Source organism: Panicum virgatum, chromosome 5N, assembly GCF_016808335.1.
Source record: "Panicum virgatum strain AP13 chromosome 5N, P.virgatum_v5, whole genome shotgun sequence".
Taxonomy (NCBI): Eukaryota; Viridiplantae; Streptophyta; class Magnoliopsida; order Poales; family Poaceae; genus Panicum; species Panicum virgatum.
In genome coordinates, this window is record NC_053149.1 from 2,620,621 (window position 1) to 2,646,877 (window position 26,257).

Below are 26,257 nucleotides of genomic sequence, written 5' to 3' on the forward strand. Positions count from 1 at the left end.
GTTCCTCTCTGTTGCCACTCGCCTTGTTCAATTGACTTGTCAGGCAATCAGACAGCAGTGTTTTTTCTCACACCAAATTAGTATTAGCCTCAGCCAACCAGCAAAATTTTTCTCTCATAATAAATCAACACCAGCCACCGCCACTCTATTCGCTTGGATGTGACTGGTAGCTGATGCTGATTTATTACGATAGAAAAATACTATCCACAGAATCTAACCAGCTATGCTGGAATCTGCAACTTACCGTGACCGCAGTGCAAAAACCAGTCCCCGAATTGTTTGACGGTAGAGTGCTTTGCAACCCAGCGGATTAGGATTAACACTCCCTGTCTGTCACATGCCATCCGCCGTCAAGCAGACATGCAGGCATCTCATTGATTCCTTGCTGTTTCGCCACACGAATTCAGCGGCGGCAAGAAGGTGCCTTCCTTCCGCTGCAAGGGATCAGGCATGTTCTGTGCAGCTGCACAGCATGTGCATGTGCGTGCCGCGCCCGTACCGGCCGGTGGAAGTTATTGGCTGTGTTTAGTTACCTTGGAAAAAAATAATGTAGTGCTAAAAATAAACACATACCGTAGCACTTTTCGTTTATTTGTGGTAAATATTGTCCTACCATGACCTAACTAGGCTCAAAAGATTCGTCTCGCAACGTACATCAAAACTATGCAATTAGTTTTTTTATTTACCTACATTTAATTCTCCATGCATGGGTCATTTGCTATATTTAATGTTTCGATGTGATGGAGATGTGATGGAAAGTTTGGAAAGTTGGGAGGAGTTTGGGGTATCTAAACACACCCATTCTGGCAAGTTGGTTGTGTTTAGATCACTTTACATTTTGCATTTTTTACGTGTTTGTCCGAGAATTTTCAATATTTGAAGTATTAAATGTAGACTAATTATAAAACTAATTACAGATCTCGTCTATAAACTACGAGACGAATCTAATGAGCTTAATTAATCTATCATTAGAGTATGTTTACTATAGTATTATTGTAGCAATTTAGTGTCTAATCACGTCCTAATTAGGCTCATTAGATTCGTCTCGCGATTTACAGTCTATTTTTATAATGTGATTTATTTTTCGACTATATTTAGTACACCATGCAAACGATTTACAAAAATTTTACATTTTGCCTTTACGGCATCTAAACACACGGCAGTGTGGTTATGTGTGTCCTTACCAGCGCACTCAAGTAATCAAGTTGCAACAGCCTGGCCTTTTGATCGCAAAAAAAAAAAAACAGCCTGGCCTTTTGGTTCTGGACTCGTCAGCTTTACAGCGATTTCTGAAGAGAAAGGCCAGACAGTAAGGCTATCAGCCCAATGTCGGAGTGGAAGATGTCCAATGGGCTGGTTGGGCTAGAGTAGCAGAAGGCAAGACCTTATATCGGCGCCAGTTGGGCTCGAGTTGGGACCGGGCTGCCTCCCAGCTGCAACTTTGACGCAGCCCAGCACTATTTTTTTTTCTTTTTGAGGGACCAGGCTCCCAGCTGCCACTTTGACGCAGCAAAACACCCAGGAGCATTGGGGGAAAATCATGTAAGAACTTATATATACAGCTACGCTGGAGCACTGGGGGAATATATCGAAGTTGTTAGGGTTTAGTAGGAGGCATGGCATAATCTTTCTCAAAGAAACAGTTTGTTATGCATAAAAGGGCCTGCTTGGCAAAGATATAGCTTCACGAATGGTATTTGGCTGAACCATTTTGCTTTTATTTTGAATTAAACAAGGAGGTGTAAACCACTTTTTTTTCATACAAACACTCCAAATTATGCATGCATGGATCTCTTTGCTGAAATTACCAAATACCGCAGACCCCAACTCGCATGCTATCAATTCGAATGACCTTCCTAGAAACCTCAAATTAGCGTAACAAAAGCTCCTGCACTTGTTAACCTCGTTCCACCAGAAGCAGAAGGGCAGTGCGTGCTTGCATCAGCTTGGGCAGGGGGCGCCCTGCATCGGAAAGGGATCCGCTGCAGTTCGGCAGCCTGCAGTTGGGCCACTGACAGGTGGGACTGCATGTGTGGGGCCCACGTGTCAGGGACACCACTGCAGGGCACTCAACCGCAGCGGATCTCGTTCCCCCTGCATCAGTGTGAGCTTCCCTAGGCAGGCTTGCAGTAGCTGGCAGTGAGTGCCGACCATCTGGTCCTACCGGCCGTACGGTAACAGACAAATGTGTGGATTGGAGGCGCATGTGCGAAGGCTAATCCAAACATTCGTGATGGTGTCTGGGCGGCAGCCAAGAGTAAGAGACGGATCATGACCGACCTCTCCGGATCTGCAGGTTAAGCAATTCTTAAGGATCGTGGAGCGGAAGCTGAAATTGTAAAAATTGGTTTCACCAAAAATTTTCAGTTTATCTTAACGTCTATTTGGATCCACCAGGTAATACGTAGGAAAGCGAAATTCTATTAAAAAAACTAAATAGATTTTGAAGAACTTATCCTAGCTCCATGTCTAAGAGCAACTTCAACAAATTACGTAAAAATTCTAGTTAAATGAAGAGGTAAAAGATTAGGTACAAAAATAAAAAAACTTCTCAAAGGATAAGGAAACCAACAGCCTCTCCAAATGACTCTTCGTACTCAAATAAACATATTTATGATAGCTCTATGTTTCAAATCGAGAAGGTATCCGGATTTGAACTATCCGTTTTGTATTCGTATCCGATGAGATCCGCATTTGTATTCGTATCCGGATTAAAATATGGTAAAAAGTCACATCCGGATCCGATTTCATCCGTATACAATCCGAATCCAGCTTACTGTACTGTAGCGGCCCGACAGGGACCAGGTCTGAATGGCTGGCTGCTGTCTGCTGCAGTTCTGAATCAGTGGATGTGGCTGTCACGGCGGCTGGGCGCACGTGACGCCGTCGCATCACGGCCACATGATTCGATCGGGCCAGGGGCAGCGGCAGCGGCAGCGGCAGCGGCAGCGGACGATGCCCAGGGCAGAGCTTGCATGCATGCACGTAGCCTCTTGCATTTGTACAACCCTGTAGCGAGCACGATTCGATGTTGTCGTCCACGCCAGCCGAACCCCACAGGCCAGATGCGTTCACGTGCTCTGCTGGGGTGCATGGCGGATCCTATTTTATTTTGCCCCCATCGGACCACACTGACACGCCAGGTACCGGTCCTACTCCTACTTGCACGAAAAACACGACTTGAAAGTGTAACCATTTTCATGCATGCCCTCTTTAGGCCCGGTTTAGTTCCAAAAAAATTTCAAGATTCTCCGTCATATTAAATTTTTGGACAATACATGAAATATTTAATGGAGTTTAAAAACAACTAATTATACAGTTGAGCTGAAAATAATAAAATAAATTTTTAAAATTAATTAGTATATAATTAGATACTAATTACTAAATAAAAATGAAAATGACATAATAGCCAAATCTAAAAAAATTCGCGAACTGAACACGCCTTAGCTGGGAGGTCCTCAGTCTTCAGGTTCTCTGCATGTCCTAGACCAGATCGGCAGAGCCCACCCCCCGGCTCGATCTCGAGGCGCGACCTCGGCCGGTCCTACAGATAGCAGCAGGACAGTACTAAATTATTGGGAAATTTGTGTGTGACACACTGTGAAACTATGGTTTTGTGCCACACACATTGTAAAAGCTAATTTAGTCTTCAACACATCGTAAAAGAGTTGTTTGGTCCGCAACACATTACATTGAATAAACTAACTATTTTCAGTTGAAAGGAGGGGCAAAAATACCAATTTACCCTTGCACCCACTTGTCACCTCTCCCTCTCATTCCTTTCGGCCTCTATTCCCTTCTACCGGCCCCTCTCTCTTCTCTCTCTGCCTTTTTTCCCTCCTCCATCGACTGCTGTGCTGCAACTTTCACTTCTGCTGCCATGTGTGCTTCTGCAGACCAAGAAAAAGAAAAGTTGCAAACACAGAGAGCAAAAAAAGAATAAGCTAGTAAGCTCCATAAGCTAGTAATCAATTTGAAAATCCCAAAACACAAAACACAAAATTTTTATAAATCGCTTGCATGGTGTACTAAATGTAGTCGAAAAATAAATCGCATTACACAAATGGATTGTAAATCGGCAGACGAATCTAATGAGCCTAATTAGGACGTGATTAGACACTAAATTGCTAAAGTAATACTACAGTAAACATGCTCTAATGATGGATTAGTTAGGCTCATTAGATTCGTCTCGTGGTTTACAGACGAGATCTGTAATTATTTTTGTGATTAGTCTACATTTAATACATCAAATATTGAAGATTCTCTTGCAAAAATACAAAAATACAAAATACAAAATGAACTGAACAAGGTCTGAACTGAGGGCACGGTACGAGAGCTTTGACATGCGGTGCTATTGCTGAGTTGCTCACTGCTAGTATAGCTAGCTATCCGATTCACTGCCTGGGCTCTCTGCGTCGTGTCCCTTGCTAGCTGCTTGCCTGCTTCTGCACTCCCGCACCGCCGCCGGCCAGGAACCCGGCCGCACGGCACACAGCACTGCAGCCACAACGTTCTCGAGTACTCCTAGGAGTGACCTTGGCGTGGAGAGAGGCAGAGAAGGAGTGCGACTGTGCGAGACTATTTGGTGAGTTTTCGATGGTCATCAGGCATGCGGAGCAGAGCTGGACGCGGGGGGTAGAGCACAGGAGGAATATGGTAACGATGATATGAGGTCTAAGGGCAAAATGGTCTTTTTATAACTCTTCTCTGCTGAAAATAATTTACTTATTCTGTCTGATGTGTTGCAGACCAAATCGTGTTTTTATGATGTGATGGAAACTAAATTTGTTTTGGTGGTGTGTGTAGCACAAAACTAAGTTTTCATAGTGTGCCACCGACAAATTTCTCTAAATTATTTTACCCGGAAGTCAACTCCTGTCCTGGCGCGCGTGTGCATGCTTGAAGGAGCCTTTGAATGCCCCAAATCCCCAATGATGGAGCCACCTCGCTCCTCCTTGCATTGGCCGCCCCGCCGGGGGCCAGCCGGCGGCCAGGGCGCAGCGCAGCAGAGCAGAGCAGAGCAAGGCAGGGGCGGCGTTGGTGCGTCGTCGTGCGTGTCCTTGGATCGGAGCCGCCGGCGACGCGACGGGATGTCATACTCATATTCATATGCAAAGCTAGCTAGGGCTCATCGCTTTGGTGCGTTCGCGTAGTAGCACTGTAGCCGTAGCAGCCAGCTTAGTTAGCGGGCAGCCGGGGCAGCTGCGGCGGCGTCGCCGGCCGGGTGCAGCGCGTGCTCCTCGTGGTCCAACCTGCAGGCAGCCGCCGGGAGCGCGCCCCAGGTTTTAATTTTTTTTAAGCTAAGCCGCCTTCATCGAGTCAAGTCAGCTAACTGCAGCCTCATGGATGGGTATTATTTAACGTTCAAAATTGACTTTTTTTTCATATCCACAACGTTAACAAGTTTCGTTACCCATCTCTGGTGCGTATCAAATATACTTCCTCGTACTTTTTCAATCAAATTTTCAGCATCGTTTAAGGTTCAAAACCGACTTTTTCATATCCAGATTGTTATTAAGGGCATGTTTAGTCCGCGAATTTTTTTGGATTTGTTTACTGTAGCACTTTTGTTTTTATTTGATAATTAGTGTTCAATCATGGATTAATTAAGCTAAAAAGATTCATCTCATCATTTACAGCTAAATTGTGCAATTGGTTATTTTTTAAACTACTTTTGATGATTCATGCATGTGTCCAAAAATTCGATGTGATGGAGAGTCTTGAATTTTTCTTTTTGGAAAGTTTAATTAGCCATCTACGCTGCGTATCAAATGTACTTCCTTGTGCTTTTGTATCAATTTTTCATTTTGCGAAATATAGTTGAACATGTGTGGAAGAGCATCACCATCTACTGTCGAGCAACGTATTATCGTTCTCTCTTTATTCCGCAAATTGAGAGAAAAATTAAACTTACAGTTACCTTTCGCGAACAATAACTATTTGTTCGTCTCTTAATTTAAGTACTGATCGCGGCTTCTTTTGTACCCTCCATTAACGGTTTCCATGCCTCCACTGCATCGATCTTCCTCGTTGTTGGAATAATTCATTGAACTTTTCTAGTTAACTATTTGTGCTCTTAATAAAATTATATCTTACAATTTTTAAACTCTCGAGTATCTAATAAACAAAGATTGATCGGATACGCATCTATGGAAGAAAAATATTTGAAGAAGAAGGGAAATCGTACACAAATAACAGGATAGACCAAAGAAATGGCTTCGCATCATCTGGAACGCAAGGGAGAAAAAAAAAGGGGCCCTGCACAAGCTATAGCCTTGCATGGATGAAATGAAAGCGACAGTTTTCTCTCTCTTCTTTTCCCACAAAAAATGAACTACTAGTACTCCGGTAAAGAATTGACTCCCCTTTATTTCATCCAGTTGCATTGACCTTTTCGGTCATGCAAAGCCGGCCGCCACTTTAGAACGTTCGACTAGTTTCACTTGGAGCAGAAGGTTCTACACTGTTTGTCAAGGTCAGCAGTCCAGATTGCAGGCAAGAGCGTGAGATAGAGCTGGAAGCATCGTTATCGGAGGCCCCAGAGTTGCCATCTGGATGAATCAGCTATAACAACCAAATCCGCCAGCTCCTCCTTGTTTGACCCAACGTGTTTGTGCCTTTCCGCTAGCTCCTTCCGCACATCTGCATACCCCACATCATAATAGAGCAGCTGATGCAGCTGATCAGTTAGAAATTGAAGATCTTATAAATTTAGTACTATTCAGCGCTACTGCAGTATAACTGTTCATTTATTTATTTAAGTTATTTCGACAGTCTATACCATATTCTAGAGATATATTCTGAGCGTGTTGTGCAAGAATCACCTCATTTTGTCTTACATTTCTCCACAAACACCTATTACCATACTTAGGCTCACTGTATGTACTAGCCACTAAAAACACATTTAACATTGATTAATTAATATAAACTTGGGCTCTGCTCAAGTGTGTGGAGATTCAATTGATAATTTTTTTTAAAAAAAATGACTAATATGCTCTAGTGGTACAACATATTGTACACATCTAAATTACAAAATCTGACCGCTTTACTTTCTTGACCCTAATTTGGGCGGTTTTTTTTTACTTGACATCTAAGAGTTTAAAACGTACTTCATGCTGTACTAGACGGCAAATCATAAATTACCAAACGTGTTCACTTCACTTCATTCACCTTAAATGTAACCGTTTTGTTTTTGGATAAAAGTAACCGTTTTGTTTTGAATTGGCATCAGTTATTTTCAAGTGAAAGTTGGTGACATAGTCGTTGGTCGTAAGCAAATGGTTTCCAACTGCCATGTTTAGTTGTGCGTTGTAAAGTTTTTGAAAAGGCATCTTTTTACATTTGAAGTACTAAACATAGACTAATCATAAAAATAATTACAGACCTCGTCTGTAAATCGCGAGATGAATCTAATGAGCCTAATTAATCCGGCATTATAGGTTATTTACTGTACCATTACTATAGTAATTTAGCATCTGATTACAGCCTAATTAGGTTCATTAGATTCGTCTCGCGATATACAGGCAGCAGTCGCAATGCATTTTTTATTTCGTCTAGATATAAGTCTCCATACAGGTGCCGGAAATTTTTTTGGAATTTTGATTTTTGCATCTAAACACGGCGTTTGAAAATTTACCCTTTTCTCGCGGGGCAGAAAAACGCCGGCCCTACGGTGTGGGGGTGGAATGGGTCCCCAAATTTTCAGCCCCAGGCGGTTAGCCGCCCACCCCTGCCGCCGCTATCCTTGGCTTCTGCTTCTTCCGCTTCCCCATTCCGTGAAAGGAATTCCTAATCCGTGCGGCTCCGTCGTCCTCCTCGTCCTCGTTTCTTCCACCCCGCCGCCATCAGCCAATCCGCCACGGCCGTGCCAGCCAGGCGAAAAGGCCACCTCCTTCCCCTTCCCCTTTCCCTTTCCCTTTCCCAGCCAGCCTTTGACCGCAGATTCCCGCTCCAACCTTTCCCTTCCCTTCCACCCAAGGAGCCCCGTGGCATAAATATACCTCTTTGGAATACCCATCCTCGTCAAAGGGAGAGGCGAGCTCCAGCTCCCCACGAGCCTCAGCCCTCAGGAGTCCTGCAAGGCCGGGGAGCAATGGCGGCGGAGTCGCTGTCCGGTTTCCTGGACATCCGCGCGGCGGCGCCGTTCCTGGTGGCGGCGGTGGCGTTCTACTTCCTGGTGGAGCAGCTGTCTTACCACCGCAAGAAGGGCCCCCTGCCCGGCCCGCCGCTCGTCGTGCCCTTCCTCGGGAGCGTCGCGCACATGATCCGCGACCCGACGGGGTACTGGGACGGGCAGGCGGCGCGCGCCAAGAAGTCCGGCGCGGGGCTCGCCGCGGACTTCCTGGTCGGGCGGTTCATCGTGTTCATCCGCGACTCGGAGCTGTCGCAGCGCGTGTTCGCCAACGTCCGGCCCGACGCGTTCCACCTCATCGGCCACCCCTTCGGCAAGAGGCTCTTCGGGGAGCACAACCTCATCTACATGTTCGGCGAGGACCACAAGGACCTGCGCCGCCGGATCGCGCCCAACTTCACGCCGCGCGCGCTCTCCACCTACGCCGCCCTCCAGCAGAGCGTCATCCTGGCGCACCTCCGGCGGTGGCTCGACCGGAGCGCCGCCGAGGGCAAGCGGGCCTTCCCGATACGGGTCCCCTGCCGCGACATGAACCTGGAGACCTCGCAGACGGTGTTCGTGGGGCCGTACCTCTCCGAGGCGGCGCGGCGGCGGTTCGAGCGGGACTACAACCTCTTCAACGTCGGGCTCATGGCCTTGCCCGTGGACCTGCCCGGGTTCGCGTTCCGGCGCGCGCGGCAGGGCGTGGCGCGGCTGGTGCTCACGCTGGGGGAGTGCGCGCGGGAGAGCAAAGCGCGCATGCGCGCCGGCGGCGAGCCCGAGTGCCTGGTGGACTACTGGATGCAGGACACGCTGCGGGAGATGGAGGAGGCCGCGGCGGCGGGGCGCCCGCCGCCGGCGCACACCGACGACGAGGAGATCGGCGGGTTCATGTTCGACTTCCTGTTCGCGGCGCAGGACGCGTCGACGTCGTCCCTCTGCTGGGCGGTCTCGGCGCTGGACTCGCACCCGGACGTGCTGGCCCGCGTGCGCGCCGAGGTGGCCGCGGTGTGGTCGCCGGAGTCGGGCGAGCCCATGACCGCGGAGAAGATCCAGGCGATGCGGTACACCCAGGCGGTGGCGCGCGAGGTGGTCCGGCACCGGCCGCCGGCGACGCTGGTGCCGCACATCGCGGGCGAGGCGTTCCGGCTGACGGAGTGGTACACGGTGCCCAAGGGCGCCATCGTGTTCCCGTCGGTGTACGAGTCGTCGTTCCAGGGGTTCCCGGAGGCGGAGGCGTTCGACCCGGAGCGCTTCTTCTCGGAGGAGCGGCGGGAGGACGTGGCGTTCAAGCGCAACTTCCTGGCGTTCGGCGCGGGGCCGCACCAGTGCGTGGGGCAGCGGTACGCGCTCAACCACCTAGTGCTGTTCATGGCGCTGTTCGTGTCGGTGGTGGACTTCCGGCGGGAGAGGACGCCGGGGTGCGACGACCCGGTGTACATGCCGACCATCGTGCCCAAGGACGGCTGCGTCGTGCACCTCGCGCAGCGCTGCGCCAAGTTCCCGTCCTTCTGAGGCTCCTCCTGGTCGTCCTGCCTGCCTGCTTCCTCTGCCGTTCCATTTTTCTTTTCGATTTCTTGGTGGTGGTGGTGGTGGTGGTGGTGGTGATTTGTAGGTTGTGGTGTTGGCTTGCTCGTGTCTGCTCTGTGGCGGGGACATTCCATTCAATTATTTTGTTGGCAATTGGGTTGGGTTGGGTTGGCTGCTCCCCAGCCTGTCGAGAGGAGGAAGGAGACGGTAGAGTGTCAGTGTGAATGAATACTAGTACAAGTGGGTTGGTGACTGCATGTGTACTGTTTGGCTGGTGAGCTGCTCCGTCTCGCTCAATCATGGAAACTGCTCTGCTCGTATACCTGCAGTGCAACGAATGAATTTCGTGGGTGGATTTGGCAAAAAAACAGGTCGCTGCAGTGTGTATGTGGACGGCGTTCCGCGTACGTGCGCATGGTACCTTTCATGGTTTCGTGCTTGAAGTTCCGGCTTGGGTTTCGCCGCGACTGTGCAAGCTTGGAGCTGGAAGCTTCAAGTTGGTGTGGACTGCTGGCTGTGGTAATACGTACGCTGTTGCTTGCATTGGCGGATCCAGAACATCAAAATGACGAAAAATTATAGAGAAGGTTTAGAAGGGGCTCCATGTTTAGAAGGGGCTCCATGCATCCTATGGATGGGAATGGGTTGGGTCGACCCATTGGATAGTTGACCCGACCCACAAAAATAGGGTCAATGGGTTCTAGGAGCCGACTCTAAATTCCAAAATGGGTCAATAGGGTCGGAAACTATTGACCCGATGGGTATTATGGGTCGACCCACTTGTCATATTAATGGTTTTTATTTGATTTATTGGTTTTCTTCATTCTTTTGAATAAATGCAACTGGTTATAAGTTATTAGATTCTATATACTTCAAAATATAGTGAGGAATATCATACGTTGGAAGTGAAAATGGATAAAATTAAAATCATGGATCGCTAGTAAACATATTTAATTTGATGCATTGCTAACAATCTTAATATATTATTGTGATATGTTTTAATGTTGAATCTTATCTTTTCTAAAAGTATTGATAGAATTCATGGTTTAGGATTATAAAAAAAATTGGGTCGACCATAATAACCAATGGACCATCAAAGCCATAACATCTAAAAAAATAAAATAGGTCGACCCATGACCCCTAAAATTGGCCTCGAGGCCATGAGGCCGGGTCCAAGGCCAGAGCCGGGTCGGCCCATTCCCATCTTGAATGGATCCGCCTCTGGTTGCTTGATGAGTTCTTCCTCCTCCCGTTCTCAGAGGTTATGTGCCCATGTCTGCAATGAATCTCGTCCGCTGATTTAGGTTCATGTTTGGATTTCATAGATATATCTAAGTCATGGATGGATGAAGACATGTACGGTACTAAATAGCGTTTGACCATGGCAATATCATGTTTGTATCTGCCTCTTGTAGACTGGCGTCCACAGGGCAGGTTCCAAGCTAACATTTGTCCTCTTTCTGAACCGGAAGAAATAGCACATTGTGCACGGCTGTAGTACCAGCTAGTTGTCCACAACCTCCGGCTCCAGCTCGGCCCCGATCCGGCTGCCCACTGCCCATTTCTAGTGTAGCTAGGTAGCTACCGAGTACCGACCCGGCGAGATCTGAACGGCAGGGAGGGGATCGGGACCGAGCATGTGGTCGTTGGCTCGTTGCCCGGATAGGGATGGCCCATGTGTCCAGGTGCCTGTTTCTGCCTGCGATCATAATTAACAGTTGAGCAATCATCAATAGTGTCTTCCCTTCCTTCCCCTTCTCTTCTTCCCCCAAATGATTCCGGCCATCATGGGCAATCGCGCACGGGAGGATTGCTGGCTCACGCCCTTCACGTGTCGCCCGCCGGTGGCCGCACGCAACGGCGCGGCGCGAAACCTGCCGCGCCATTGCTCTTCTCCAACGGACTCGCTGTCCCCGGAGGCCCAAAGCGCAGCAGCTGCAGGGAGCAGCGCAGGTGCCTACGCTACGCGAACCAGGAAACGGCTTCCACGGAGCGGACAGGATTTGACCATACGGCCAAGTCTACCGGGGGGCCGTCTGTACCATTTTTAAATATAGGAAAATTGCAACCATAAATATTTGTTTGAGAATGTCTAGAGTCAAACGTTACAAGAGTTAAACTTCACGTAAAGGTCACGCAAATAAGAAAGAAAACTATAAAACAAAGAAAAGATACAACACTAAACTTCGATCTTCTTCTTCATTTCTCCTTCAACCTTGTAATATTTTCATGTTGCACGAATCCATCACATCTCTCGTCTGCTTAGAAACTTGATGTTAGGATCCTTAGATGATTGCTAAACCTTTTTACGTCAATTTTCGCCTTGTGCGTAGTTGTGAGCAAATGTTACTGCTGTGTTCGCTTGGCTTGTCAGCCAACCAGCCAACAGTACTGTTCTCTCAGACTAAATCAGCAGCAGCCACCAACCAGTCAGCAGTACTATTCTCTCATAACAAATCAGTAACAGTCACCAGCCACAGCCAAACGAACACAGCGGTTGGCATCGCCTCCAGAAAGGGATTAGCACCTTGAGGTGTCACCAATATCAACAGCACCGTAATGCCGGATAAGGATTCCCTCAAACGGTTTCCTGAATTTACCTGACCACATCATGGATGAGTAGATAACACATTGACAAAGCCTCCATGTAAAAGAACCGATGCATCAAACGTCGCTATTGTCAGTCGGTGTGAAGCCAGGCTATAATTTCTTCCTGCGCTCCCGGAACCACCTCCACACGGATGCACCGTCACGCCGAAGTGTACCATGGCGAGCGGTTTTAGCGTGGACTTTGCAGAGCGTACCCGCGCACCGTGCACGGATCAACTTGGTCCGTACGCACCCGAAACAAAGTTAGGCAACCGGCCGTTCCCGTACAACGCCGTCGCGGTTGCACGCACGCACGCGCACCCCCGACTGCGCGTCTGGTCCGAGCCGTCGATCCCGTCGCTGCTGCAGGGTCGTGCGGTAGCTCCAGGCGCCACCACCACATGCTGCCGGCCGCCGCAGGGTACGGGCCTGTTCTCCTTTGTCCCCGATCTGATCCACATCCACCGGAGAAGCAACAAGCAGCGCCGCCCAACAACCCGTTCGTACACTACCAGGTAGGAGTACCACGGCGGCGGCCCGGCGGCCGTGCGGTTTTGCCCCAGTTGCATAATTCAAAATTCTAAATTTTTTTTCCCAACATATGTATGGAGACTTAAATTTAGATGAAATAAAAAACACATTGCACAGTTTGTCTGTAAATCGCGAGACAAATCTAATGAACCTAATTAGGCCGTAATTAGACGCTAAATTGCTACATCAAACAACATCTAATGATAGATTAATTATGCTTATTAAATTCGTCTCGCGATTTACAGACAAGTTCTGTAATTAATTTTATAATTAATCTTTTTTAAAAAACTTTACACCCTACAACTAAAAAACAAACAAAGACCTGATTGATCCGCGCTCAACCGCGCGGCCGTACCGGCTCTGCTTCCTCGACGACCCAGCCCACACGAGACGCTCTGCTGCTCGCCGACCAGGACAAGGACCGTGACCCAATCTTATCATCCAATCATCCGGTGGCACGGCACACGGCACCCTCGCGCGGCGAGTCGAGCCGGGTAGCGATCGTGCGGGGGACGTTGCAGGCAGCGGCTCGCACGTTGCGTCCCCGTGTGCCGCACCGCATTGCTCCTAACGTCCTAAGAATCAAAGAGAAAGGGGGGAAACGACAAAGAAAGAATTACCACAACGCGCATTTATTAAGACTACTGGTATTTTCGTTTGGGAAATGGAAATTAGGATGGCCTCGACTCAAAAAAAGAAAAAAGTGGTCGTACTAGCGTGCCTACCTGCGCGTGAACAGCGATAAGTCGATAACGCCACATCAACTCTGTTAATCTTGCTCGCAACGAGATTGCTTGTTTGGATCCTGGGTTTGTTTCCTGGCGTGTCAGATCCGCATTCCATCCGGACCCTTATAAGACCTTGTTTGGTTCCAAATAAATCACCAATTTATAAGTTAAAAAATGCAAAATTGACTTATTTTATCAAACATCCCTAGCTTATAAGTCACCCCAACTTATAAGCAATAAACAGCTCCACCATAACTTAAAACTTACAAGTCACCACTTTTCGTGTGGGGCCCATACCTTTTTCCCACGTGGGCCCACGACAACCCTATCCCACGCCCTCCTCCCACCCCGCGACCCCCCGCGCCCCGTCTCGTGCCGAAGCGGACGCCGCTGCCGCCTGCCGATCCGCCCGCCCCCTGCCGATCCGCCCGCCCCCCTGCCGCGCAGACTCCGCCCGCCCCCTGCAGCGCAGACTCCACCGTCGCCGCGGGCGCGGTGCGCGGCCGCACCTCGCCCGCACCGCCAGATCTCGGCGCCGCCGCCGCCCCCCGCCACCATGGCCGACACGTCGAGGAACTTGCTCAACCTATTCCACGATTCCCAGGCCGGAGGAGAGGAAGACGAGTTCTTCGGTGACGGATCACAAGTCGCCACCTACTCCCCGCCGACTGGATTCATCCCTCCTCCCGCGGGTGGAGTTCGTCCGGGCGCGGGCAGGTTCTTCGCGCCGGTGGCCCCTGGAGTCGTCCCTCCAGCGGCGGCGCGAGTCCTCCCTCCGCGCCAGGCTGGATTCGTCACCGCGCCCGCTCCTCCCTTCATGGATCCGGCTGCGCCGGCAGTTGACGGCCTCGACTCAACGCCCAGGCGGCGACCTTTCCCGGCCTCGAGGAGTACCAGCTGCCGTGTGGGAAAGTTGAGTCATTAATGAGCTTATAAGTCTTCTAGAACCAAACAGTCCTGACTTATAAGTCACTGGTTTTAAGTCACCTGACTTATAAGTCACGTAACTTATGAAAACCAAACAGAGCCTAATACGGTACGGAAAGTCGTCGATGACAACAGACAGGTCGCTCAGGTTTGAAGATGATCCAAACGCCAGCACTTTTTTCTTTTTAGGCCCGGATCAGTTGGGAGTCGTCACCGCTGATCATAGCTGCTCCAGTATTGCGCAGCCTATAACCCAAGCATGAAGAAGAAATGACACGCTTAATTCTTAAACCAGCCCCGTGACTAGAGAAGAATATTTGCGTGTCACGTTGTCCGTTAATTTCACGAAGCAACATGCCCAGCTACCAGCCTGGATAGATGATGCACCCACGTCACCTCCCAATTCCAATTCCAAGCTTTGAGTTCAACTGCTCAATCATTGGGAGTAGATGGTTTCTGAGGTGACACCAGAGCTTGGGCGCCTGAAAAAGAATGAAAGCTACGGACTAAGAGCCCGTTTGACCGGGTTTCAATCGGCTCCGGCTCCAGCTGACATATGAACCGTACTATTTCATATACCGAAGTTTATCTTCTCTCTCCTCCCTCTTCCCTGACAAAACACAAAACCACAAGGAGCATGTGGAGCAACAAATTGCGGTCCTTCAGGCTCCAGTCCTTTGACGCTACAGTGGTAGAGCTAGAGCCATCTCAAGCCCAGCCAAACGGGTTCTAAGGCTATGTTTAGTTCGTGAATTTTTTTGGAATTAAGTATTGTACTACTTTCGTTGTTATTTGACAATTAATATTTAATTATGAATTAATTAGACTTAAAAGATTCATCTCATCATTTACAATTGAATTGTGTAATTAATTAGTTTTTTCAATTGTATTTAATGTTCTATGTATATGTCCAAAGATTCAATGTGACGTGTACTGTAGGAAAAAATTTAGAAACTAAACAGGCCAAGTCAGCTTATTTCAGCTTCGGTTTTAGGCAAATCGAGATGGTGTTGCGTGAAATCATTTTATAAGTCCGTACTAACTACTAAATAAACAAAGAAGCCAGATGAAGCCCGTTTTTCTTTTTGCTCCACCGGTTTTGGCTTCACTGGAGAAGTTTTGGGTGAAGCACTCCTAAACGGCCCTACATACTAACAACTGATAGGAACAATTATTAGGAATAAATTAACGAGACGCAATGCAGCACTTCAAACAATAGAAATATACAGCAATCAGCTGGATTCACAATTCGTATCTCACTGGGACGCAGAAGCAGAATCTAGCAGTAGAAAATGTGAATTGGCGACGACCTATCTAGGTCAACTCGCCAATGATTTCTAAAGAGCAAATTTAATTTTAAAAATAATTTTCCGTTGATATATTCTGTATTTCGCATTTTTATTTTCAAATTGCAACTCCTACTACAAGACACCACAGCACATATCCTTTTTAATATGAATATAAAATAAGCACTGATTAGGAGCAACAGTGTGCTTCCAGGACAGGTAAGCTGTAGCAACCTTTGGGCCTATCAAGGCCCATACCCGTGTTGGGCTATCATGCGCCTATTTCCTTGCAGAGCATGCATCAAAACTTCAAATCAACCATGCTTAAAATTCAACAATTTCATTCTGTCAATCAAGGCGCACTGATGAAACAACTATGATTCAATTCCTCATGTAAGACAAAAGAATTTTCTGCATTAATACCATCTGTGATAACATTAATTAAGCTCACAGTCACAGACAAGTTACATTTTGTTCCTTTGCCAGAAAAAATAAAAAAGAGAAAAGTTAAGGCAGACGATACATCAGGAATCCATGCAGTATAATGCAGGGTCCCTTTCTAAGGAACCCTACAAGCTTCACTCTACAATTCTCCTCTACATCTTAAGTAACGAAATTCGGGAGACCGAGCGTTAGCTCGGGTGGTTGGCTCCCAGGTGCGGAAGCCAGCCCGCCCGCGTTCGAGCCAGCAGCTCGAGCGTGCGGTGCTCACTGGGGTATTTCCCCAGTTTCTCAGGTGGCCCTCTTCCGACCGTGCTTCGGCACATGAGCAGGCATCTTTGGAGGATAGGTTGTAGTAGTTCTTAGCTTACTTGTAGGGGGTGTTGCATGTGGTGTGAGTGGGTGTGTGGTGTGTGTCTACTTGTAAGTTCAGATACTACAACTTGTACTTTAGTTTAGGGCTCTCAAAAAAAAAGTAACGAAATTCGGGCGTGGTAGTGAAAAAAAAAATTCTCCTCTACATCAGTTTATTCAGTAATATCACTGAACGGCAGCCTTGGCAAAAATTAAAGAAAAAAAAGCTACCGAACATATATTATATCACACACCTGAAGCAGTAAACAATGAAAGAATGACAACTGAGCCTTCATCTACGCTGAAACAAGCCCAAGGTATCCTGCCAGCAGAGTTAAGAAGCATGATATCATGTATGCACCCGCCACAATGTAAGGTTCCTTTATGCCCCACAATCTGAGGTAGTAATGCGATGGGCGAATTTGCAGTGGATGCATGTTTGTTCCACGGAAAGAATTTATAGCCACACGAAAAGGAACCTGAGGCAGAAAAAAAATTACAGACCTCACAGTTATGTTCTAAATTGAGAAGGTCATGACACTACAAAAATGCTAACAAATGGAATGGATGCTATTTGAATTCTGACAGCACCACACTTGATTCTAACTTGACCAAAAACATAACTTGCACATTGCACAATGTTATTCTCCATATAAGATCCGGTGATGCAAACTAATAGGAATTCATAATATAAAGAGGGGATGCTTGAAAGAAATAGGAACTTTTACTTTCGGTAGCAAAAAGAAGCAACACAAATATGCAAAAAGCAAAAGTCAGTTTCATTTCGTTTGTTTTAAGTTGTGTAGTTCATTGATTGTAGCAATCTAATCTATAGCAAAAAGACTTTCTTATGACATCCTCATTCAACATCTTTAATTCCATTATCACACAACGAACAGCCATTCTGGGCTAGGGTTCGCAAAGATTGGAGGATGACATGAAGTAGTTGGTCCAGAGAAGCGATCAACAAATAGCCAGATGCAGATGCAGCATAACATGAAGCATAAACATATTTTAGTATTCAAACTATTGAAGAAAATGAACGAGCAGAATCACACACCTGCAATATTGCAAACAGTAGCTCGATAAAGAAGAGACTGCATGCAATTAGCATTGGAAGAAACATTCCACTGCATGCTGCGATTGCGGCAACTGCTCCTCCGAGTGCAAAAGAACCAACCCGGCTCATAACTATTGAGGCTCTATATCTGTTGTGGAAAAGAAAGCCAGTGCATGCACCTGACATTGATGCTCCAAAAACACTGAGCTCTGCAGAAATTATGCAAAGCTAATCATGTTACAGCGTTCAAAAAAATAATATCAAATATTCATCTACTGATTTTTAATTATTTCAATACAATTTTAAGATCCGTTAGACAAACTCGCAAGATAGTTCTCATATACAAGACCCCTTTGTGCAAGGAAAAGCTTTATATCATGCCTGTTTCACAAAAGAGAAATACTTTTACTCTTTCATTTTTGCTGCTCCAAAGTAATATTAGGCATGAGAATGATAAGGCACAGGCTGATGGAATATAGAACATCTTACCAGAGCAGATCGGGAGAGCAGCAACAGACAGTCCTATGAGTGCTAAAGCAGCAATACCACCAGCCAAGCCATCAAGACCATCAACCAATGTTACTGCTGTTCCCATGGAAAGAGAACATGTAGCAGCCAGAACCAAATAAACTTTTCCAATGAATGCAAGGCCAAGAGGTGGAGGCAGAGGAACCAAAAATTTCCTTCACCATAATAAATTGGAACCAGTTAAGCTGTAGATGGAGCAAGGCATATATAAGTTACAGGTATGCTTACATGCTATATGGTGTCGAAATATCTGCAGAACCCAACCAGATAGAGAAGTAAATCCCAGCAACAATCTGCAACACACGCAAAGATAGTTTGAGTGTTAAATTCAGCGTAACATGGAAGGACATCATATTTGCAGATCCACGCTTTGGAAAAGAATGGCTTACCTGAACCAAGAACCTTATCCATTGTGGTATTTTACAATTGCGATCTGTGGCAAGACTTGAAATATCATCAAGCAACCCAAGCATTGCAAATATGAGGGTAATCATAGCTGCTCCATTAACTCCATTTGAATTGGAACCAACCTCTCTTCTTGCAACAAAAATACCAATAGGAACAAAGAACAATCCTCCCATTGCTGGGGTTGGCTTTCTACTTGAGGGAGAAACAGACTTCCCTCTCCTCCGGAAACGTTGGATCTTCAAGCTATCAGCGACTGGTGCAAACAGAAATCCAGCAAGTGCTGATAAAACTGCTGATATTAAAAAAGGGCGTGTCAAGTAAAAAGAGTCCAGCGGTAGTCTAACAATCTTCCAAGAACACCAGTCGACAAAGAAAAGTAACATCACTAAGAAAGCAACCAGTCCAACATTATTCATCAGCCCTTGTTGAGTTCTGGGAATTAATGTAAAGAACTTCAGTCAGAACCTAGTTAATGCAGCTGTAAAAAATCCTATCTATCCATATTTGTAGTATGAAGTTTTTTCTGTTCCATTTACCACGACAAACAGGAACTACATAATTTTCCCTGAGACATATTAAACTCGAAGATAGTAGCATATGCCCTTATTGTACTAGTACACCATATTCAGAAATAAAGTACATAGTACATACCACATCCTAGGACCTAGGATAGTTCAATAAATAATGTTATGCACCCATCCCAGGGAAAAAAAATGCATAGGAGTAAATGCTATGCACACATCCCAGGGTTTTTTTTACCATGTAGCCTTATTCCTATATGGTAGTGGTACACTACTTTGTCCATACAAGCACTTCAGTTAATTGCAATTATGCCTCTTCTACTTCCAAGCAAATATAATTCAGAACTGCTACTCTAGAACACCCCCCCCCCCCACCCCACCCCAACAACAGAAGAGAGGAAAAGCGGTGATATATGCTGCAACATCTGGTTTATATGATCGTAAGAAAAAAACTACTTTACTCACCTGCTCTTCTTATGCCCTTTGTCAATGGTGGCGAACCTATGGGCAACAACAGTCAAGGCACCCTCAGCACGGCTCTTGCCGGTCACCGGTAATTCAACATCCCCAAATGCGGTCAACACAACATCCTCATCACTCCATTCACTCTCACTTGAATATGGAGCAATGCCAAAATCCTCCTCTCCATCATCATGCACCAACGAGAAGTCCCCGGGATCCTTCACCAAATCAGTACAAATGGTTAAGCAAGCTACTTCACAGTGAACAATGGTCACTTGAAGGGTAGAAGTATTACAGTACATCATCAAATGCCGTGGTGATTTGAACCGGATTACGCCTCCGTGCCGTTCTTGAGGTTATGCTTCTGAATTGGGACACCTGTAGAAGCGACTAGGATCAGTTACATAGTTTCAAACACTCCCCTTAGGGAAAAACAGAAATAATCACTTGAGGTTTGAAGTACAAGCCAAATCCTAGCGCTCCCAAGCCAAGTAATGTTCATGCTGTCATGCAAGTAATAGAAAGGGTCCCACCTCAAAGTCTACAGAACATTTGTTGCAACAGCAAGAACCTGATCATTCCGAGCGGATTTCTCAATCAAATGGCATCAAATCGAAGAATCTGGGAGATCCCTCAGACTTACGCGCTCACTGACGCGCTACGGCTCTCCGCGAGAGATCAGGGAGGCGGAAATCACGAGGAGGTTCGCTAGCAAGAGGAGAAAAAAGGTGGCGAGAGATCTGGAACTTCACCTGGACCGCCAAGGGACGGCCGGAGTAGAAAGAGGGAAGAGGCAGCCGCGTCGGCGGCGCGCGGAGAGACCGCCGCAAGCGGAGGCGGGGACGGTGCGGTGGCGGGTGCGGGTGCGGGTGCGGGTGCGCGGGAGAAGCCATTGTTGTCAAGTCGGCGGAGATCGGGAGTCGGGAGGTATTTTTAGACGGCGATGGCGATTATCGGTGGCCTCGAGGCGGCGGGGCCTCGTGGACTCGGTGCATATAGGCCGGTGACCCAGACGCCCCAGGTGTTCCGGCGGCTGCACGCGGCGCACGGCTTCGGCTTTGGTTTCCTTTGCTGGACCCCCGCGAGCCGCTCGTCCTCGCTCGTGTCGTGGCGGACGCGTGAGTGGGCCCCGCAGTTCCTCCTCCCCCCCAACCCCGCACAAAACCTCGCCGTCTCCGACCAGATTACTCATTTACTCGTTAGTTTAAGTGTGAGGCCACCGCGTGTGGGCGGCGGCAGCGAGGCGCGCGCTCTATGGCTACTCCAATGCCTCAAATCTGCCACCACCGCCGCGCCGCCTGCTCCCACTCGCGGATGCCGGTGATCACCAGACTACCCGCGGCCCTTGGGCAAGAAACGGCGGCGATGAGGAAGGGCGCCGCGGTTGGCGCCGGCCCGGTTTCCGAGCGGCAGCCGCCTCGGATCCATGCCTCCCGGGGCCACCCCTCTCCCCTCCCCACCGCGCCGCGTCGGATTGCAGGCCTTTGGCCGGGCGACGGTGCTGCGGCGACGGGGGTTGGGGTTGGGGACCGTGGGGGCAGGGTTCGCGGCAGGTTCTGGTCGGGGGCGTGGTCGGGCAACGCGGGATCTGAGCCGCCATTGATGGATTTTTTCGGGGTATTTAACTTTTTACCATTATAGTGAATGAATAGCACCTCCTGAGATTGTGATTGTTTTCGTTTTGGTATGCTCGTTGTCTCCTCTTCCTCCGCCTCCATCGTCCCCGCCGTCGTCGTCGTACTTAGTCCTTCTCCTCCTCCTCCTCCTCCTCCTCCTCCTCCTCTCTCTCTCTCTCTCTCTCTCTCTCTCTCTCTCATATGTGTATGTGTGTATGTATATATTTGCACATCCCATTCCCCCCTGAACCCAAATCCTATGTCGAATCGAGGCTGTGCGCGGGCCATTCTCTGGAGCGGATGCCGATTAAGGTCCCCATCTCTATGGTGCCGCCTCGCCATCTCTCTCCCGTTGCATTGCATTGCATTGGCATCGGTGGTGTCAGCCTGTCAGGGGCTGGGAACTGTGCGGTGGCACCTGAGGTGGCTTCCGAGTCGGGTTTGGCCGGCCGCGGTGTCCTGATTCGTTGTTCCTGATGGATGCATGGATGGAGCATGCATATATAGCTCGCTTGTGATGCCTTCTCTCAATTCCTGTCGATATCCCCGCTGCCGCAGAGGTGATCTCTTTCGCCTGTTGTTGCCTCTTTGTGCTGTGATCTGCTCTGCTCTGCTTTCGAATGTTCCTAGCCCTTCCGCTCTCATCCTCTCCACCTTGGTGGCATTTGGATGGGCAGTGCGAACGGGATCAGGATATGAGATGAGATGCAAAAGAGGTGGTTTTCTGACTTGGGTAAAAGTACCCCGTGTAAGTGAAATTTTACTTAGGCTGACCAAATCTGACATGGAAACAGACGCCGACCAATATACGCGGTGCGATGAGGGCGATGATGTTCAACCTTTTCCGAGTTGCATGCCATTGAATAATCAAGGCAGTTGTGGGTATCTATTTTGAGCTAAGCTCTCCCCTCTTGAAGCCTATTTAACCATCCCTTATTAGTTGTGGTTCTGTGCCTAGGATGGTCATTTAGATATGTGATAACCAGCGCAGTTCCACTTACATTGGGATGAGTAAATTTGTGCAGCAAGAGATGCGAGAACTTGGCTTGTATGATTGAGCAAAGGCGAAGCTGAGCCCTCTTAGTGCTGTTTCAATGCACCAGCCATCAGCCACAGCCAAGCAAACACAGCGGATATTTCAGCATTGTCTTTCCGTACAATCCATTCTCTCTTTTTTTCTTGAATACGCAGGAGAGCTGCGTAACTTTGTATTAAGAAGGGTCCAATTACAATAAACCACACCACACCGTGGCCATTCTCTCTGTTTGTCTTTCTTTTCATCTTTCAAACTATCGTCAGCTTGAAAATTTAACAATGTGGAAAAATCGCCTTCATCCTGCGGTCAGAACTTGACTAGTAACAGTGGCCCTCTCGGACCTGTGCTTCCCGGGGCCATCCTTCCTGCTGTGACATTTTGGCTTTTTGGATCTTGAGCCGCTGTGCATGTTCGCAGCAGCAGACGATTGGGAACTGTGGGTCAGGTTTGCTGTGGTTCCCGGTCGGGGTTTTGTCAGGCAGTGTGAGAGCTGGCCTTGTGATTGATGGATCCTTCCCTCTCTCGTTTGTTTATCTATTTGTATCTGCACTCATGTCTGAATTTTTCTCTCCCTTGATATAAAGATACACAGCTCTCATGCATAAATGTCTGAATTTTTGCTTACATGCATGCCTTTGAGAATTTGAGAATGCTATGTGTAAATTGACCTGGATATTTATACGAAAATGGAGCGCAATGATGATGAGCCCTTTTAAAGGACTTGCCTTTATGTTCCATCAATCGAGCCAGCTGTGGTATCAAATTTGACCTTGACCCTGTCCTTTGCTGCCACTATGCAACCATTCCTTGTTTGTGGTTTTCTGCCTAGGATGGTCATTCAGATGAGTGATAACCAGTGCAGCTCCCTCTCATGGCCTTCCCCTTTCCTGGTGGCGACGACTGGACTAGCGTGGTGCCCTTCGTCATGTTTTCACCAGGCCGTTTTCTGGTGACAAGCACCCACTAGGTATGCTCATCCCTTCTCTTTCCTTCCTGCTGTGCGAAATGGAGCACCCCAAACCCTAATGTAAGCTATTCGGATCTGACCCTATTACATGTATATATATGTATTGTACCTACTAACTTTGATCTTTTTGGCAAAAATTATCATGTGTACATTTGCACACCCATGTCCTATACTGGTTTCTGCGGTTCTGCCCCTATTCTTGAACGGGTGCCGCAAGGTTAGTGGTGGCAGCAAGCAAGGGTTGGGAACTGCAAGTTGGGTTTTTGTTTTGGTGCTTATCAGTCGCAATTTTTTACTTAGAATTTTCAACCTCTTTTTGAAACACCCCTCAAAAAAGGGGAAAAAAGGATAAAAGAAATCTCAATCCATATCCCACTATACATCCACGTTGGAATTTTATTGTTTATGATGCTGTGTGATATTTCTTTTTTGTTTGTTCTACTCTTGAGTGGCTATGATGATTTACCTTCCCATTAGAGAGATCATGCTCGCTAGCATCATCTTAGTTGGCACCTGTAGTACGTTGTATTTTTTGTTGCTTAACTAGGATGGCTTGTGCAACAAGTAACCAGTTCTGCAGCCAACTGCCCTTTTACTGCTGATAGTGATGACAGCTGGCGGCCCATTTGAACGGACATTGGAAAATGCTGTTTAAAAGTTCATTTGGGTTGAGAGAGAGAGAGGTTACATTGTATTGCAGATGTCATGCTGATAATGGGTTAAATCTGAGCCATTCAAGTGATCTCTTTTTCCTTTCTTGAAGCCTGTCTGAATAAATCTTTAAATGACATATATATTGAGATGTGCCATGGTCCAAATGTTGTTGTGAGGAGTGATATTGGTGTGGAATCTAAAACCACCTAACCCACTCTTTGGACTATGCAAAACCTTCGAGTTAACCCCCCCAGGGTTGTTTGAAGGTGGCTTTTGCTGCAATTGCAGCTAATCTGTTCTTTGATTTTATTGTTTCAAACTTTTTGTTTTTACTCATTTGAGCTCTTAGCTACTGATTCCTTTGTGCCCTTTTGCATTTCGTGTTGATCTCTACAACTCTGTGATTCTGTCTTACCGCCGACCTAGATCTCTAGGGGCTCTTTACTACACTTCCTGCTGGATTCGAAGCTGGGACCTGGGACCTGGGTCAATGTTAGTGGGACTAATATGTCAAGTCAGTTCAATCTCACGATTTCCTGCCTTGGTCTCAAGAGTGAAGAAATAAAATTCCAATTGGGGGCAATGATCAACAATGATGTCTGAGATAAGCACCTTTGAGGAATCAGGGCTGCTGTTGGCATTAAACTGGAATTCTGTGTCCTCTCTTGGAAACCTTTTCAACTATGCATTAAACTTTTTCACCAACTAAACACACCTTATGCTAGAATGGTTTTGTCCTTGGATGGTCATGCCATTTTTCATGGTTGATAACCAGGACAGCTCCACTTATCTGAACAGGTTGATCAGGTGATAAGAGAAGGCGCGGATACAGTTATATGATCGAGCAAAGGCGAAGCTGAGCCCCCTCAAATATTTTACTGCTACCCACACAGTACTTTATGTAATTTGTTTCTTTAGTTGAATATGTTTTTGCAGCGTGTTTTTTGTCTAACCTTTTCTGCTAAATTATTTTCCTTTTCTTACCCTTGCCTAACTTCATGCAGTTACCTTCTACCTTGCTGCAACATCAGTGCTTCCCTTGCATGAAGATACTTTCAGTTACCTTCGTTCATCTCAAAATTTCTTGCAATGATTTCTTTAGTTATGTTTTGGTCTTGTACTCCTGTTGGACCTGGGTGAGTTTGGACTCTGAAGGCGTTGTGCTTTTGGCAATTACTAGTAACCTTTGGGCCATCAGAACTATTATATCTGTGCAGTGCTGATCCATTCTGGTAGTTCCTATACATTCCTTTGTTTTTTCAATTTTCGTTTCCACTTGTGTCTGTTGATCTTACTTTTGTACTGTTCTTCAGTGGCAGTGATGATCGAATGCCCCATAGATCTATTGCTTTTTAGAATCCCAGAATTGTTGTTACCTTTAGTATTTTGCTCAATTAGCAGCAAAACTAGGATGGCTTGTACCATTACAAGTAATCATTTTTGCAACTAATTGTAGTAATTGCTGCTGCTTCGGTGGCTGTGGTGGTGGTGGTGTAGCAGTAGTACATATTGGAATGAACAATCCTACTTAAAATGTTCATTTTAGAGAGAGAGAGAGAGAGAGAGAGAGAGAGAGAGAGAGAGAGAGAGATTACATGGTGCTTCCAACAAGTATTGTGTTGATATTGGGGCAGATCTGAGCCATTCGAACGACCTTACTGTTTCTGCTTTATCATTATTTCGTACTTAAGTATTTCTCGTTTGCTCTCTATCTACTTATTCCTTAATGCTATCCAGTATTATTCTATGCGTTATTTCAAATTGGACCTGGATCGTGGTGATGGGACTAAGATGTCAACTTGTCTTGTGTCTTGATTTGATACACCTAGATGTGGGTGGATTCCTTGTTTTGTTGGTTGGGATGACCCAACTTGTTTGGATGAATTGCTTGTTTTGATCTAAATAAGTTTTTTTCCTGCAAGATCTCGTTAACTACTTTCTCCAACCTGAAAATGCTGCCCAATTTCAGCGTGCGTCACTCTATTCTTGGTTTGTTTCTTCCACTTTTATGTGAGCTGATCTGCTTGTCTTTGCTGACATTTTGTGGTGACAAGGATGCATAGTTGCACAAAAAAAAAAAGGAACTGTTGTCAAGAATAAAGAAAATAGTATACTTTATCAAGGGTGGTGAGCAGTTGTCCCTTGATGCACGCCTTTGAGCAATGAATTGAAGTTATCAATACAAACCCCTGCTAGCAGACTCTTGATCAACTCAAGATGTTGGTGGTTTTGTTTCATGCATAATCTTGTAACTCAGTTTGATCAACTCAAGACGACGGTGGTTTTGTTTCATGTATAATCTTGTAACTCAGTTGATACTGTTGTGGCAATTGTTGAATAATGTAGATCAGGCAGTTATTCTTTTTGAAACTGCATCCGGCAGTCTTTTTGGTAATATTGTGATTGAGCTTGTAATGTAGCCCATCTTAAAAACGGGAAGTGGCTATAAAAGAGGCCTTTTTTGCGAGCACAACAATGAATTTGTTAACAGTGGCTCATGATGCAACAT

At 46.8% G+C, this 26,257-nt stretch overlaps 2 protein-coding genes and 1 long non-coding RNA gene across 3 annotated transcripts; 2 read left to right on the top strand and 1 right to left on the bottom strand.

Annotated features, from left to right (window-relative positions):
* Positions 1-7,756: 7,756 nt before the first annotated feature.
* On the top strand, positions 7,757-10,052 carry LOC120676345 (cytochrome P450 710A1-like). Its single transcript, XM_039957602.1, has one exon. It carries the CDS (start codon positions 8,093-8,095, stop codon positions 9,623-9,625), a length of 1,533 nt encoding a protein of 510 aa, XP_039813536.1. The 5' UTR covers positions 7,757-8,092; the 3' UTR covers positions 9,626-10,052.
* Positions 10,053-16,097: 6,045 nt separating this feature from the next.
* LOC120672335 (phospho-N-acetylmuramoyl-pentapeptide-transferase homolog) lies at positions 16,098-20,406 on the bottom strand. Its single transcript, XM_039952675.1, has 8 exons — positions 20,228-20,406; positions 19,776-19,853; positions 19,479-19,693; positions 18,474-18,924; positions 18,313-18,377; positions 18,046-18,239; positions 17,557-17,765; positions 16,098-16,975 (listed from the first exon to the last, which is right to left on the bottom strand). The coding sequence occupies exons 1-8, from the start codon at positions 20,366-20,368 to the stop codon at positions 16,793-16,795; spliced, it is 1,536 nt and encodes a 511-aa protein (XP_039808609.1). The 5' UTR covers positions 20,369-20,406; the 3' UTR covers positions 16,098-16,792.
* Positions 20,407-21,103: 697 nt separating this feature from the next.
* On the top strand, positions 21,104-26,143 carry LOC120672337. The gene is made up of 2 exons (XR_005674073.1): positions 21,104-24,649; positions 24,753-26,143. It is a non-coding gene; the product is annotated as an uncharacterized LOC120672337 (long non-coding RNA).
* The last annotated feature ends 114 nt before the right edge of the window (positions 26,144-26,257 follow it).

What these genes read in the sequence shown, in the direction of transcription:
- LOC120676345 (XM_039957602.1), top strand. Translation starts at nt 8,093, where the DNA reads ATGGCGGCGGAGTCGCTGTCCGGTTTCCTGGACATCCGCGCGGCGGCG.
- LOC120672335 (XM_039952675.1), bottom strand. Translation starts at nt 20,368, where the DNA reads ATGGCTTCTCCCGCGCACCCGCACCCGCACCCGCACCCGCCACCGCAC. An exon ending in ATTTCGACACCATATAGCAT is followed by an intron (nt 18,240 to 18,312) that starts GTAAGCATACCT and finishes ATTATGGTGAAG; the next exon opens with GAAATTTTTGGTTCCTCTGC. An exon ending in TGCTCTCCCGATCTGCTCTG is followed by an intron (nt 17,766 to 18,045) that starts GTAAGATGTTCT and finishes TAATTTCTGCAG; the next exon opens with AGCTCAGTGTTTTTGGAGCA.